Below are 16435 nucleotides of genomic sequence, written 5' to 3' on the forward strand. Positions count from 1 at the left end.
CCAGTACCCTAGCTGGGACAGCTGGCAAGGACCTGTCTAGTATCTTCAGTCTTGCTTTTCCTCAGCTGGCCTAACGGAGAATGGACCAAGAGTTCTCTCCACTGAACTCTGTGAGCGATGGAAGTTATCTGCCTTGGTTCCTGGGGACAAAAACCAGACATTGCAAAGAGCAGATGGGTGTGGATCTACAACTTTCTAATTCTTAGCCACTTTCAAACATGTTCAAAGAGCCTCCTTCCATGGTTCCCCCAAAGAGGCCTGGGGAGTGCTTTGCAGTAGGATAAAGACCACTCCAACCAAAGGCCCTTTGATTCAACTTTTTTATTTTTTTTTTCTTTTTGAATGTCATGCAATAATTCACAGTCCCAAGCCCACAGTTTTCAAACAAGGTAGGAAAAAGGAAAAAAGAAGCAAAGGAAATCGGTGGTGGTGTTTTTTCTTTTGTTATTTCAAGCAGGACCAAATGTCAGAAAAAAATGCTTCTTTTCTCAATCATTAATTTTTTTGTCCTTTTAAAACTGTTAATTTTTTTTAAATTGATTTCTGCAGGCAGTAATAGTAGGGTTTGGTATAACCAGCAAGCACTCCTGTGTGTGTCTGAGAACGAGTGTGTTGGGTGTCTGGTGGGGTGAGTGTGGGACTCTGGGTTCCGCTTCTGCTTTAGGCTTCTTCATCACACAAGAGCCACCAGCTCACCATCACCAGGGAAAGGAAAGATTCAATTGAGATGATAAAACTCATCAATAGAAGCTATTTTTTTCTCCCCATTTTTTCTTTTAAAAATGTTTTTTTTTTTTTTTTTTTTCCATTTTCCCCAAGGTTCTCCAAAAATGGCTGAGTTAATTAGAATCCCTTGGCTGTGTGGTTTGTCTGCCCCCTCCCCCAGGGCCCCCATGGTGGTGGGGGTTTGGGGCTGGGTAGGGGCCGCCATCACTGCCCAGGAGAGGCTTTTCCTGTCGAGGATCTTTGCGGGACACCCTGGTGTGTCCCCACCCTGGTCCCTTCAGAAACCAGGGTCGTCCTGTAGGTCCTTCCCTGGGCCCTTCCGGGCCTCCCTGTGCCGGGCAGGTGGCAGCGAGGTGGCCCCGCGGGCTCCTCCCCGTGGGGCGTGTGCGTGGGGTGCGTGGGGGGGCCGGGCGGGGTGCCACCTCGCCCGGGCTTAGCACCAGTCGTCGTCGTCAGTCTCGCTGTAGGCTTCGTGCAGGCCTTTCCGGGAGCCCGGTCCGCGGGGCCTGGCCAGTCCGTGGGCCGGGTAGTAGCCATTGGGGAGTCGCCGGCCGTGCCGGGAAGGCGAGGCGCACGCCGGCCCCGCGGTCCGGGGAGTCCTGGGCGAGCGCGCGGTGGCGCCCGAGCACGCGTGCCGCGCGGGGGGCGGCGCGTCGTAGGGCCCGGCCCGGGGCTCCTCCCCGCCGCCGCCCGGCCCGTCGGTCTCGTCGTAGTCGGAGCCCCGGTAGTAAGCGTGGTGCCGGGGCCCCGGGGGCCCCTCGGGCACGTGCGGGCCAGAGGTCGGCCACCGCGCCCCGCCGTGGCGACACGCCCTGGGGGACTCGCTCCGAGCTGCGCCCGGGGCCCTCCGCTCCACCCCGGGCGACCGGCTGCTGCCGTGGCCCCCTGCGGCGGGCCGCTCCCCCGCCAGAGGCTCGGGCGCCGGGCCCGGGTACCTCCGCGGCCCGCTGGGGACGGCCCGGCCGGACCGCGCCGCCGGTTGCTGCTGCTGCTGCTGCTGCTGCTGCTGCGCGGGGCCCGAGCCGCCGGCCTTACGGATCACTGGGGAATAGGACACGTGTGGCCGGGGGGTGGAGGGGGTCTGGGGGAGCTGGCGGCGTCCCCGCCGCGGAGTGCTGGTACCAGATGTTGAGGGGGCTGGGCTTCCACTTACGGAACTACTGCCCTACACGAAAATTGAAACAAAGGAAATCAAAAAAAAAGATACAACAAAATCAACCAGGAGACGGAAGGAGACATGGGGGTGGGGGAGGGCGAGGGCGGGCGAAGGAAAATCAAAGGAGAACAGGGGAGGGACCGGGAAGAGGAAAAGAGGGGACACAGGACGTTTGAATGGAAAAAAAGGAGAAAAGCAACAGCCACAGGGAGGAGAGGACGAGGAGGAGGGGGAGACAGGGGGAGTGAGAGAGACAAGGGGTGGGGGGGAAGTCAAAAACCAACACAACAAAGTGAAAAGAGAAATGAGAAATGGAGTTTTGTAAGTTTCGGGGTTAAAATAGCAGAAGTTCCAAAATTTACTCACAAGCGTCCAGTGGACAGAAATCATAATCGAAACAAAAAACGGAAGCTGGGTTAAAGGAAAGCGAAAGGCAGCGGGCAGCAGGAGTCGTAAGGACCGAGCTGGCCAGAAACTCAAATATGATCCACAACCAAAGAGGAAGCAGCTGCGAGGGGTGGGGGGAGTGGGGGGGCAGGAGGGGAGGCAGGGGGGCAGAGGGGCTGGGGGCAGTGGGGGCCAGAGTGGCAGGGGCAGTGTCCACCCCTCCTCCCGGGACCCCCACCCTGGCTTGGCGAGCCTGACGGTGGGCAAGGTGGACTGTTAGAGCAGGGAGTGGGGTCTCTGCCCAGAATGGCTGTATGTTGGGGTGGGGTGGAGTCTCCTCTCCTGGCCTGTGGTTTCCACCCAATGGTGCCTCATGCCACACCCACCTGCCGGTGTGCCATGTGTTCTCGGCCCTCACTGGGAGAGCGGGACCAGCGTTGGTCCCGGGCCCTGGCTCGGCAGTGGTCTGGCCTCTCCGGGGCGTAGCGCTCCTTGTCTGGTGGTGGTGGGTGGTGATGGTGGTGGTGGTGATGGTGCTGCCGGTGCTTCCGGTCCTTGGGTCTGCCCCGCTCCTGGTCACGCTCTTTGGATGGCAGGTCCCCGGACTGGGTGGTCATGCTCAGATCTGTTCCCAAGCCTGAGCCGGGCAGGGTCAGACAGAAGATTGTGAGAGAGGGGTGCGGTGGAGTGTACATAGGATGTGCCACCAAAGAGGGCCTGATGGTTCCCAGGCCCGGAGCAGCAGCAGGCATTGGCTTGGGTTCCCAGTCTTGTCCTTCACAAGGCCTATTCCTCTGCCGGTCCCTCCCTCCTTCTTTTCTCCTATCCCCTCAGTCCCCTCTTACAGCCTCTGGTCACTTGGGCCCACCTGTGTCCACATCCGTATAGCGACCCAGGGAGCGTTCAGAGGCACGGTGGCCACGGTCGCGACGCCGCTGGTGGTGTCGCTGGTTCTCCTCTGGTGGCACCCTCTCCAGTGAATAGTCGTCCAGGCGGCGGGCCTTGGGGCCCAGCACGGAGGCCGAGCGCTTCATGGGGCTGGTGTCTGAGATGGTCTGGGGGGGAGGGGACAGGCCAGCAGGCCAGGGTCAGTGGCTGGTACCAAGTGGTCCTGCTCTGTCCTGTCACATTGGTCATCCATGACCAGAGTATGACCCTCCAGGGCCTGTGTGTGAATGACCAGAACCCCAGGACTCCTCAGTCCCCTCCCAGGCTCATCCTGGTTCTGTCGAGGAGGCCCTGTCTGATCCATCCCTATCCATCCATCCATCCATCTCAGTGTCCATGGTCCCCGAAGTCCAGCTGGGGATAGGCAGGCCACAGAAGGGAATAGCTCCCCCAACCCCCCTTTTAGAGTGCACTGGGCAGCATGGCCCTGCCCTCAGCTCTCCTTGCTCTCCCAGGAGGATGAGAAGCGGCTGCCTTCCATGGCTGTCAGGCTGCCTGGCTTTGGGCCAGGTGTCTAGCACCCAGCCTGCTGTTTTCCTGGGCCTGCTGGTGTTGTGCTTTCCTGACTGCCTGAGCCTGGCTCCTGGAGGGAGCCCTTGAAGGGCCACCCTGGCAATGAGGCCCTGGAGGACCTCTTCTCATCCTTGGTCTGTAGCCTGACAGCTTGCATGTGCTGCACCCCTGGGGTCAAGCCCTGGAGAGAGAAGGTCTGTGGTTCTCCCCCATCAGGAGAGGAGAGGAGGAAAGCAGGGCCGACATCTCTGGGCTGACACTGGCCCAGCTGAGCTTTGGTGGCACTGCCTAAGGCAGGACCAGAGAGTTAGGGGTGGTGCTGGGGCAGTGAGTCCGGAGAAAGAGCGAACCTGGTGGGGCTGCAGGTCAGGCTTTTTGGAATGATGGCCCCACCTGGCTTGGGGGCTTTGAAGAGAAGGGGTGTGGGTAGGGAGAGGGTGGGGCTGGCCCACCCCACCCTTCCACCCCCACCCCCAGGGCATCACACACGGGGACACAGAGGACACAACACAAGAGGGTGGGGCTCCTGGTGGAGGGTGCAACGTAAGGGTGGGGTCTGAGGACAGCGAGAGATGACAGGACTCCCACGAGGGGGGGTGGGCAGGAAGAGGGGGCCGGAGCCGACCTGGGCGGCGGGCGAGGTACATACACTGAGGTTATTCCCACGTGGCCGGCCCCTTCTCCTCTGTCACAGCCCCACGGGATGGTGCACACAGAAAAAACAGAAAGAAGAAAATAAATATAAAAGCCAGGAAGGAGCGTGAGAGGTGGCATATGGAGTTTTCAGGGCCCAAGGAGAGGAACCTGAGGGAGGGAGTGGTTAGAGGGAAAGAGAGGTTAAAGTTCCCTGTGCATGGGTGACCCCAGGCCTAGTGGCCATTCTCCCATGGGCTCAGAGGAGACAGACAAGAGACAAACAGATGGCAGAGGCACGAGACTGACAGATGGGACAATGTGGCTTCAGGCGCCTGGCCTTGGACTCTGCCTCATGCAATGCGCCCCAGCCCTGGCTTCAGCTGACACTAGAAGCTTGGGGGAATTGGCCACTGGTTGGGCTCTCCTGGGGTCCAGCAGTTCCGTTCTGGGATGGGGGTGAAGATGAGGCCCAGGGGGATGGGGCTGGGCAGCTACATGCAGGCTGGGTGCTTCCCTCCCAAGTCCCCAGCAGCGAGGCCAGATCCCTGTGTGACCCTGGACAGGCCAGGCACAGCACAGCCGTCTACCTCGAGCAGACACCACAGCACAGCAGCAGGAAGCCCGTCACAGCCAGCCATGCTGGCCCATCTCTCAGGCTGGGAAGGCAGCCAGCCAGCCATGCTTCGGGTTTCTCTGTCCCCATGGGCCAGAGGCAGTGGAGTCACCCCCCAACACCACTGAGTGGGCCCTGCAGCTAGATAAAGCAGCCACACACAGACACACATCAGGCACACGCCTCTGGCCCTCCCCAGAAGCCCCCACAGAGACCAGACAGGATGAACCCCAGTTGCTCCCAGGCCCACCCTAAGTTCAGCTACCAAGTTCTCTAGAGCAGACCTGTAGGTGCATGTAAGTACACGTGTGATGCAGGTATGTGTGCAGGCATATGTACCTGTGCATGCCACTGAGCACATGTGCCGATGTATTTGTGTGTATGAGTGAGTGCATGTGTATTCTTCATTGCAGCTCTCACCTGGGCCTGACATCACTTTCTCATATTTCCCTCCCCAACCCCTCCCCAGGCAAGTGTCCTTCATGTCCCTTTCAGGCCCCCCAGACAGAGCAGAGAGAAGCACTTGGCAGGGGCCAGCCTACCCTGCCCCAGGGGAATCCCTTCCCCTCTGCTTTCCATCAAGGAGTTGCTAAGAGGACCAGGATCTCCAGGCGTTTCAGATGTGGCCAAGAGGAGCAGAGGAGCCTGCATGCTGCTGTTGGGGGCACAGGCTGCCTCCCACCCCCAGGCTGGGTTCTGGAGGAAGGAGATGCCTTGGACTGTGTGGAAGGGGGGAAGCTGATGGCATCATAGTCACTGGGCCCGGCTCGGACTCCAGGGGCTGAGTCCAGCCCCAGTGGGGTGGGTGAAAGCCCTCACCTGGTTCTCCGCGGGGAGGCGGGGCATGGAGGCGGCCCGGGCCTGGCCTTCCATGGGGAGGTAGTGCTCACTGTCCGAGTAGCCATCTCTGCCCATCTCTTGCATCTCCACAGACTGCGGGGCATATGGCGAGGCCAGTGAGCCCTGGGGCCAGACCCCCGGACCCCATGGTGGCCTGGTGTTTGCAGAGCAGTGGGCATGGGGGCCCGGATCCCTCCCTCCTATACTGCCCAGGGCCCAGGAGCTGTAGGGGTGGTGGGTGATAGAGGCACCTGAGAATTGGGCTGGCTGTTGGGTATGTCGGTGGGGGGTCCCCGCTCTGGGCTCCATGTGCCTGTCTTCTGGAACATCTCTTGGGCTCGCTGGGTCACCCAGGATGGACTTTCCTTGAGGCCACCTTCATGAGCCATCCTGTGTAGGAGACAGAGGCCAGGGTGTTGGTGGGCACTGTGGGGGCTTCCACACCTGGGACTGGCATCCCTCCCACCCTGCCTACTGGCCAGAGGGACACTCACAGGCCTCCTCCTGGTTCCAGCTGGGTGGAGGGGAGGGCATTCTGGCCGGGTCCCCCCTCCTGTGTTGGAGATGGGGGCTCCATGCGCTGGAACATGAGGGGTGTCCGGTTCTGGGGAAGCAGAGAGCAGCATGTGTGCACGAGACAACATGGGGGAGGCCAGGTGAGGCAGGTGCCTGAGGCTCAGCACTGGCCAAGACTGCAGCTAAATGGGAGAGTGGGAAGGCTGCGGAGGGGAACCTCAGTCCATTCCCAGGGCAAATTCCCAGGAGTGCTCTTGGCATATTCCCCTCCCCCCGCAACATACACTCATTCTCAGATCTGATCTATCAGCCAGCTGACTATACTCTTCCTTCCAGTGCATGCAAAATGGGATCATTTCTGACCTCTCCACAGCCCCCACACCGTCCCATGCCCCCATCTCCCACCTGGACCCGTGTATTAGCCTCCTCCCAGGCCTCTGGCCTCCAGACTTTATGCCCACAGTCACTAGAAGGTGCGTGTGAACGCTGGGTGAGGTCACGTCCTTCTCAACAGCGGCATTGCCAGGGCCCTTGCCTCACTCTCAATAAATGTCAAAGTCTTTTCCACCACCCCAAGGCCTTGAATAATCTGCTCCATCACCTACTCACCCCTGTCTCCTCCCACTGCCCCTCTTGCTCAGTCTTTTCCACCATAATGACCTCTTTGCTATTCCCCAAACTCAAACTCTCCCAGCCTCAGGGCCTCTGCACTGGCTGTTTGCTCTGCTGGGAATGCTCTTTCCCTAGGTACCTGCTCCTCTGGCTCCTCTCCTCAGCTTTCTTTGTTTACATGTCACCACAGGGAAGTCGCCTTTGACCACCCATTTCAAATTACATTCCTCCTGCCCTCCTCTCCTTCCACGGCACGTACTATTGTCTGCTACACTACACAATTCAGTCATTTGTCATTGTTGGCAATTTGCCAACTGGAATGTCCTTTCCTTGGGGGTTTTGGTCTGTTTTGCTGCACCCCCAGAACTGAGAACAGTGCCCCGCGCAAAGCAGGCACCCAGTATATGTTGGTAGAACAGGTAAATTAATCCATGCTATGTCTCCTTGACATGGATCTGCTTTCCAGTGATCTGTAGGGGCCTGGCCATAACACCTTCGCTCTAGCAGCTCTCCACAGTGACAAGGAGGCCACTGTCTCCTGGTCTGCCTGCAGTGCCAGGGGCTTAGGGGGGGAGGACTGTTAGGGCCCAGGTCGCACCTGCTCCTCACGCATGGCCTGCAGCTTCTTGGCTTTGCTCTGCCGGTAGTATTCCATGATCATCATGGCTGCATAGATCTTCCCCACTGTCAGGTCCGTGGCTGGGGGCACAGGGTAAGCTCAGCACAGGCAGGGGTCTCCGTCAGGCCCCAGCCTGGGCCCCTATTTACACAAGTACTGTTCTATCCACACCCACCCTCCCCAGCCCTGTCCTTATGGGTCAGAGCCTGGGAAGAGGACAGGCTCTGCTCTTACACTTGTGAGGAGTGACCAGCAGGTCCAATGTCTTCTGGGACAGGTTGGGCCAGATGGCCATCATCTCCTTACGCAGCTCGGCATCCATCTGCTGTTTGTCGGCACCTCCTGCAACAAGGGCACAGAGAGGCCTTGACTGCCTGCTGGGGCGTCAGCCTCAAAGCTGGCAGCTCCTGCTGACTCACTGCTCTGGAGTCCTGGGTCCCATAGGGTCTCCAGTTCCCTGTGTGTCTGGCCCAGAGAGGAATGGCTACTGGGCTCTGATTCTGGGCAGGACTAGGGCTCTGGAACAGCTGTGTGGGGGCACATTCTAGATTCTGAGCCAACTGTAAAGTTGGATGTTAGGCTACTGCTTCATGCCTCAGTTTCCCATCTGTGGAGGGGCATGACTGCAATAAATCTGCCTCACTCAAAGTAGTTAATGTATACATAGGCTTAGGACAGTGTCTGCCACTGGATTATTATAGCAATGAATGGGTTACAGGTAGTGTCTGGGTTGAGCCCCAGGATGTTGACACCCAGAGAAGTCTTGAGAGGAGTCTTCTCCCTCAACCAAGTCTCCCTCCATGAGTATGACCTTTAGTCACAGCTGATCCCTGGTCCCTGGTTACTCTAGCTATGGTGGTTATGAAGGCTCTTTGCAGTGATTCCTGGTCCCTTTGCTTAAAGAGGTGTGAGTGTGGCTCTTCCTGAACCCTGTGGTTGGCTGGGGCAATATGAGGAGTTTTTGCTAATGAGGTGTCAGTAGAGTGAGGTGTCACTTTGGGATCAGGGCATTTAGTACCCAATGTGGAACCAATCTGAGTTCTCTTTCCCTATCATGGTGGCTGGTGAAATTATGGACGGTGGTTGCTCACTCTGGCCTCGTCTCTCAGTGACTGATGAACAGAGCCCCTTGCCAAGCCAGGAAGGACACATCATGGAAGCAGGAGGTGAACCTTTGTCAACTGGATACCTTGGGGATTTCTTACAGTAGCAGCGCTCACCTGTCCTAGCTGATATACCAGCCTTGTCTCCACTTTATTTCTTTTTCAGAGTCCTCAACCTCTGCACTGTTCCAAATATTTTCTAGCAAGCATGGAAGGGACATGGATGACAGAGTGAGTGCAAGGGCGCTAAGGTCCCCTGATAGGTCACTTTTTTTTTTTGAAGATTTATTTATTTATTTGTACAAGCACTGGGTACAGTCAGAAGCGCGGGAGGGTGAAAGAATTCACCGAGCCAGAGCGGGGAGCAGAACAGGCAGAAGGACCGAAGTACACTGCTGAGGGGAGCAGCGGGCAGCAGGAGAGGTCTGTGAGCCATGTGGGACCCTCCTCCAGTGGCCGGGGAGCAGCTGGGGATCGAATTGGCACTGCAGAGGCTGCAGGCAGCTTTGCAACCCAGTGCTCAACCGCTGCGCCACCCGGGAAGCCCTGATAGGTCACATATTACCCTGTAGTTGGATTGTGGGAATAGGTCCAGGAGTCTGTTCCCACATCCACTAGAGCCCGGGTATTGGTCTTATTGCACCTGCTCAGAGCCCTCAGTGGTCTGTCCTCATCTCCTCTGCTCTTCCTTTTGTTTACCCTGTTCAAGTTGCATGGGCCTCACTGTTCCTCAGTTATTCTAGGCATAGTCCTGCCTCAGGGCCTTTGCACTGGTTGTTTCTTCTGGCAGGATTCTTGTTTCTACAAATATCTACATAGTTCCCCTCCCTCATATTCTTCAGGTCCCTGCTGAACCCTTTATTAAAGAGGTCTTCTAGATGGCCCCTTTATCTAAAACAGTACCCCCAGTCCCAACACCTAGCCTTTCTCAGGCTTGGTTTCTCTTCTCTGTACTTATCACCTCCTGTTGTTCCCTCTCTCAACCACTAGAGGACAGCCTGGTCTTTCTTTCACTGCTGGTGACCACTGGGTCTAAGATTCCAGGGCCTGGTTGACAGCTAGGTCTGGACTCAGGTTGGAGGTCAAGACTATTGAGGGAAACCTTTACAGAGACTCCCCACACCCCTTTACATGGCCTCAAGACCGTCTACTCCAACCCAAAACAAGTTTTCTTTCTCATGGGAAGTAGCTGGAATGATTAGCTATCTTTGCCGTCTGCTGTGGCTAAGTGAAGATCTGGGTCTCTGTGGCTCCTTTTTAGAGGCACAAGAAGGGAAAGAAGGGAACTTGACACTTCCTATTAAAAGTCACTTTCTTCTTACAGCTGATGTGTCACCTGTAAACCCCAATGTGATTGCATTTGGAGATAGGGCCTTTAAGAGGTAATTCAAATTATGTAAGGTCATACAGTTGTTAGGACAAACTGAGGACAGAGGCCCCAGAAGAAACCAAACCTGTCTTGACCTTGTACTTCAGTCTCTAGAATTGTGAGAAAACCAACGTCTGGGTTGCTGGTCTGTGGTACTTTATTATGGCAGCTACAGCCAATACCTGCTCTTGGCATCTGAATGGGGTGGGAGTTGGGCAGGGTTTCTCGACCTTGGTCACCAACACCTGGGGTGGGACTGCTCTTAGTTATGGGTGTCCATGCACCACTGCATTGAGCAGGATCCCTGGCTTCCAACCCCCCTTCTCCCCAGTACTGACAACCCAAACTCTCGCGACATTGCCAAGTGTCCCCTGGGGGACAAATGACCCCAGTTGAGAGTACCTCCTCAGACTCTTCCTCCTTCAATTCACTGGGAAGTTCAATTCATTCAAGTTCAGGGACTGCCGTTCACATTTAAAAATGGAAACTCCAGTGAGGATTTCAAGATAGCCATCCACTGGGGTCATGGGGTTTGCTCAAGGTTGAAACCCAGGTTTCTTCCTCTTCCAGGTATAGAATTATTAACACTGGAGCCCCCAGGAAAGATGGTTCCTCTGTGTATGGGCCATAGTCACCCATAAACCAGTTTGTCCCCCAAGGCATTTTAGCCTCTACATGCCAGATGCCACCAATACCAATCCCTTCCCAATTGTGACAACCCAGAATGTCTCCTGACATTGTCCAATGTCCCCTTAGGACAGAACTGCCCCTGGTTGATGATCTCTGACTTTGGGTTTAACCTCTGATGTGGACCCCCAACCTGCAACCCTGCTCTTTCACCTCTCACCTTTGAACACATACATATTCTTACTGAGCTTATTGTCTGTCGCCACGAGGGCCAGAGGTTGATGTTTTTCCCTGCCATGTCCCAAGAACCACAGATGGAGCCCAGGCACAGAATAGGTGCTCGATGAATGCTCTCATTCCATGAATTGCGGCCGTGACCAAAGTTTCAGGTTAATTACACCATCCCAGAAAGTCAACCGCTTCGGCATAGGCAGGTCAAAGAATTTCAGTTGCCTGTGGCCCAGCCCAGAAGTTTCGAGGCCATTAGAGACACTACCTCAGACAGCTTGGTCTTTGGAGGTACTAAATGGCAGCCAATGCCCTTTGGCTGGTCAGCTCCACAGAGTCCTGGATAGGGCGAGCCTGGTTTTTTGACCCTTTCTAAGACAATGACAAAAGGCATTCCTGATTTAGAAAACAGTGACCCGCCAGGGTGAGGCCCGCATGAGCATAGAGAATGCCCACACGAGTGGAGATGTCTGACTAGTTGGTTGTTTGTTTAGGCCTGTGTCATCGCTGCCGTCATACCTGGAGACCTGGAGGAAACAGCCTAGTTCCCTTGGAGGGAGGCTTCAGGGGTCTAGACACAATATCTAAACTAAAAAGAAACATGAAGAAGGGAGCTTTTCCCCAGACAAGAGATCCTACTGGGTGGAGAGAACAGAAGGGTGGGTAGGAGAGCGAGACAGGCAGACATAGGAGAGATGGATAGAGAGAGAAGGGAGATTGAGATCCCCCCAGGGCACTCTCCCCTCTGTGACCAGGAAGCCTGTTCAAATGTGTGATCACACCCCTCTCCTGCTCTGAGTGCCACCGAGGCACCACTCTCACTCAGAGGGCTTGCTCCACACAGCCCCAGGGGGCCACCTAGCCTAGGACTTCTGCATTTGCTGAGAAGTATCTGAGGCACTTTCCCCCCCGGAATTCACGTGGCTCATCACTTCACCCCTTTAGACCTTCCCAGGGAGGCCTCCAGTGCTGGAAGTGTAAAGGGGTGAGTTCCCTAAGCTTAGAGCCATGTCCAGGGCATGGGAAGAGTGTTCTAGATGTCTGCTGATGAGTGAATAGGTGAACGAGTGATGATCCAGATGGGCTGCAATTCCTTCCGTTTTAGGCTAGAAGGATCCCCAGCTGCCCTCTGCTCTCCCCTCCAAAGGCCCGGCTCCACCCTGTCCTACCTCTCTGTTCCCGTCCCTGCCCTCACCCTTGGCGATCTTGATGTCCAGGGCAGTGCGGATCAGAGCCATGAGGGTGGAATTGAAGTGGACGGTGTTGTCATCGGCGACAGGCAGATCCATCCGCAAGAGCCTCTACAGAAAACCAGAGGCGACGACAATCACTCCCAGGCACTCCTCCTGGGTCCCCTGTGAGCCAGATCCACCCCACCCATGGAACCCCAGGAAGAACTCTGAAGGCAGTGGCTAAGATGCTCCCCATGTCACGTTATCCCTCCCAGTGCTCCATTTACTCATCCCCCTTAATGGACTGCAAGGGCAGGGTGGGGCTTCTCTTCTGCTTTGAGTCCCTGCTGTTTCCTCCAGCCTACTGCATTTCCAGGGTTAGCCCAGATCCTCGCCTTGCCCCAGAGTTCTTCTGGATGGCTCCGTTCCATTCTGACCCCAAAGAAGAGTGCAGGCTGGATTGTAGCAGCGCATGCGGCAGCCAGGCAGAGGGATCCGCGGCCACAGTCACCTGGGAGCCACTGGCTCCTGACTCCCACCCCCAGCTTGGCCCCGACCAGACCAGATGGGCAAAGACCACATCATTCCTGAGAAGCGGCAGGCAGGCTGCCCCCTGCTGATGGGGGCAACCTCTTGCAACATGCAGTGAGGCCGTGACACACAGAACGGCAGACAGGGGCACATGCAGACGGAATCTCGAGACTCATTCATAGCTCCGTGGGAAGTGTATCTCAGGGGCATGTCCGGATCTCGGTTTTCTGTGCAATGGCAGGGGGAGGGGTGAGGAGGCGTTCCTGTGGCCCAGGGAAGAAAAAGACTCCCGTGTCCCAGGCAGGGGCTCTGTTACCCATGCTTGGTGGCATGGGAGAGGATACTGGGCTGGTGTGTACCACCCAGGCAGAGGTGGCACAGAGATGGGGGCTAAGGGTGGGTGTGGCTTTCACCAGACACAAAGTCAACAGGAAACAGGTTGGAGAAGGGGAGAGGGATGGAAAACTCAGAATAGAATACAAGGGAGGGGTTGGGGCAGGGTAGGGAGGGAGGAGGTAGAGAAATACACAGACTGGGCCACCATGCAGTTGTACAGGTTGTACACTGCACAAAGGACTACGTGTCTCAGGAATCATAGATTTGTGTATTTAAATGACAGTTTCCCAGCTGATAGTGGAAATATGTCTTATTCTCACCACCTGGGTGGATTACAGCAGTTTTCCAACAAAGTTCTGTGGAAAGTGCACCCTTAAGGGTGGCTTATGGACCCATGGTGGCTCCTATGCAGACAAGAAAAGGATGGGTATTCCCACTTTCTCTTTTGCACGTGCACATGCGGGCACACACATGCACGCACGCACGCGCGCGCGCACACACACACGCTCAGTCAAACAGGTGAAGAGAAGGGACAAGAGAAGAGACAGGACCAGGAAGAGGATCTTTGAGATCCTGGTAGAGTCACCTCATCCAGGAAGGAGGGGTGCAGGGAGGGAGGAGGAGGAGTGACGTTGGGAGGTTACACAAGGTGGGAAAGAATGGCATTGACATAAGGGAAGGGAGGACTCCTGCAGGCACAGGGCAGATCATGGTGGATGAAATGTTGGGACAATTTTTTTCTGGTGGGGGCAACTTTAAAGGTCATCCCTGAACTTCTCATGGATGAGAAGGAAGAAACAGAGCATCTATCCTTGGGTGCCAAGGGAGATTCCGGGACAGGGGTGTGGAGGGGTGGCTGGCCCAGCCGCTTGGCGGCGGGACCCTTGCTCTTTCAGCCAGCATGCACCCCCCACCCCCATCGGCCATGGTGCCTGCCCTCCCCAGGCCCCTGCCAAGGCAGCGTGCATGGCCTGCATCAGGGTGCCGCGGTCCAGGGGTCCAGCTGCGGCCCGCCTGCCCACTCTGGAACAATGGAGAGGCATGTTGGGGTGTCTGGGAGGGATATGGGTGGCATAGGGATGGGACTGAGGTAGCAACTCCAGGGGTGGGGAGGAGAGGCTGTGGGTGCTCCTTGGGAGGTCTTGGGTCCCCCCAGGCCCTAGGTCAGAGATCAGCTTCAGGTGTGCATGGGTGGGGGGGCTGGAAGTGAGGGCTCAAGATTTAAAAGATGGGCCAGGACCTTGCCTCTCTCAGGGCCAAAGCTCCCCTGCCTGCAAGGGAACTGCCCTGGTCAGGGCGTGGGCTGATGGGAGGCACAGTGGCCACTCCCCCAACCCCAAAAGTGCATCCAATTTGGTTCCTGCGGGACCAGGTGCGGGGTTGGGGGGGGCTCCCCTCCCCCTCCCCCCAGCGTGTCGGCCATAATGGAGTCTCAAAACACCAAGACACACTCATTAGAAGGACGGACACAGTGTGCTGCTTAGAGTCAAGGGATGGTCATGATCCAATTACTCGAGGAGGAAAGGAGGAAAAAAAAAAGAGAAAAAGAGGGAAAAAAGAAGAGCAATGTTGGAAAAAGACTCGGCTGGTTGTTCCGGGTCAGCACTGAAAAATGCCCAGTGCCTGGAGGTCGGTGGTCAGCAAGGGTAGACTACCTTGTAAGCCACTCTGGCCGGACACTTCTTCCCCAGACCCAGGGGAGGGGACATGTGTCTCAGCATCTGATACATGTCCGGGTAAGGCATGCGGCCCCTGGCAGCACCGAAAACAAAAACGGAGGTGGGGTGGGAACAAATAACCAAAGGAGGAGGGGTGGACGGAGGGGGAGAAACGGAAGGAAAAAACACACAAAAAAAAAAAAACCAAAAAAAAATTAATAACCACACGAGCCGAAAAAATAGAGAGAGAAAGATGCAGAGAACAATAAAATAGGTGTTTCAAATAAATGGAAAAGAGGAGGAAAAAAATGGAAGAAAAGGTAATAAAAAAGATTATTTCACTGCTTATGAGCAGGGAGAGAAAGAGAAAAGAGAAAAGTCAGATTCAACTTTGAGTTATGGTTCTTGTGGGATGTAGAGGAAGGGAGTTCTCACTTTAGAGGGCCTGGAGTAATGCTTTTGTTCAGAGGTATTTTAAAATTTGGGTCAAGTTCCCTGGTTTGGCTGAGGCTGGTCTCTGAGGGGGTCCAGATGGGGAGGAGGGCGGGCCAGTGGGAGGAGGGCTGGGGACTTCAGAAGGAGAAGGGCAGAGAGAGAGAGTGGAAGTGATGAGGGGGCAAAGCAAAGTTTCAACCCCCTCCGGATGTGTCTGATTTGGGGTGCCGTTGAGACCCCAGGATGGGCAGCTTCAGCTAAGAGCAAGCAGGAATGGCTGAAGGGAACGGAGAGATATGTTCCATGCGTCATTGAGTCTACTTGACCGCATTCTGTTGGCTAAAATTTTTCTAGATTAATGCAATAGAGAGAGATGGCTCTGTTTTTAAGATATATATATATATATATATATATGAAATATATATATTGAAGAACCCCAAGCCACACTCATTCCATGGATGCTAGCAGGTTTTAGTGGAAATCAAACCTTGCAAGCAACCCTATGAGGACATTTCTTGCCTAAGCCGAGAGGGGGAGATATTACTCGCAATAAACTGTACATATCCTTATAATGAATCCGACCGCTGAAAGGAGAAGAGAGGGGGTTAGTGGAGGCGAGGGGTCGAGTTGCATTCACATTGGTCTCGCCACACACATAGTGAGGACATGATGCCAGAAATTCCTGGCTTGAAGGAGCTGGAGAGACCTGGGTTGAGTGAAGGTGCCTCAGTTATTCCCAGACCCCAGGGAGTAGAGGGTTTTGGCTGGGGTGGACTGGAAGCTCTAGGTTGTGGGGACACCTCCCCCAGGGATCTGTGCATTTCCCTCCTTCACAATCTATATGGGCTACACTCAGGGATTGTGGAATAGAGGACGGGGGACAGCATCCAACTGCTGTGACCTAAAATCAAAAGAGGAAGAGTTAGGAATGAGCTGAAAGTGAAGTCCCAGACCCACGGCTCACCCTGGCCTCTCGGTCTCATGGAGCTCTTCTCTTGGACTTGTCTGCAGGAGTGCCAAGGGTCCACTCCTCCCAGCCTTCCTCACGAGGCCTGTCCCCCAGAACTCGGGCTGCTGAGGGTCCTCATTAATGGCCCCAACCCAGTCTGAGCTAGAATCTTTAGTTCATGGGTGGTGGGCTTTGAGAGTCAGGATGGCACCTCTGAGCATGTTACAAGGGCTTGGGGCTGAGTGGATGCTCAATACGCATGCACAGAATGAAGATGCCTCTCTTACACCACCATCCATCACCCAGGAAGGGACACTTGTACCCAGGGAGGTGGGAGCCCTCACAACCTCTGTGACCATGAAGATGAAAGGGCCTCTGAGGCTGTGTCTTCCTGGTTGTGGCCTGCTCCAAGGTCCTGGGATCCTAGTGGGGTGCTAGATTTTGCCACTAAGATCTTGAGC

At 55.7% G+C, this 16435-nt stretch overlaps 1 protein-coding gene across 3 annotated transcripts in view; it reads right to left on the reverse strand.

Annotated features, from left to right (window-relative positions):
- Positions 1–306: 306 nt before the first annotated feature.
- The window catches only part of CACNA1A (calcium voltage-gated channel subunit alpha1 A), a 216052-nt gene continuing 199923 nt past the window's right edge, over positions 307–16435 (reverse strand). Inside the window, exons 37-47 of one of the 3 annotated variants that reach the window (XM_037505963.2) lie at positions 14588–14684; positions 12089–12194; positions 7801–7908; positions 7546–7646; positions 6314–6423; positions 6071–6209; positions 5799–5912; positions 4380–4415; positions 3138–3324; positions 2656–2906; positions 307–1891 (exon numbers count right to left, since the gene is read on the reverse strand). In XM_037505963.2, the coding sequence (XP_037361860.1) occupies positions 1160–1891; positions 2656–2906; positions 3138–3324; positions 4380–4415; positions 5799–5912; positions 6071–6209; positions 6314–6423; positions 7546–7646; positions 7801–7908; positions 12089–12194; positions 14588–14684 (1981 nt within the window). In that variant the 3' untranslated portion in view covers positions 307–1159. Of the gene's footprint in view, positions 1892–2655; positions 2907–3137; positions 3325–4379; positions 4416–5798; positions 5913–6070; positions 6210–6313; positions 6424–7545; positions 7647–7800; positions 7909–12088; positions 12195–14587; positions 14685–15512; positions 15610–16435 lie in introns of all 3 variants that reach the window. The other 2 variants (XM_037505964.2, XM_054693304.1) reach the window with 2 other exon arrangements.

The sequence above is a fragment of the Talpa occidentalis genome, unplaced genomic scaffold (genome assembly GCF_014898055.3).
Source record: "Talpa occidentalis isolate TD23 unplaced genomic scaffold, MPIMG_talOcc4v2.1 talOcc4.12, whole genome shotgun sequence".
In the NCBI taxonomy this organism is placed as follows: Eukaryota; Metazoa; Chordata; class Mammalia; order Eulipotyphla; family Talpidae; genus Talpa; species Talpa occidentalis.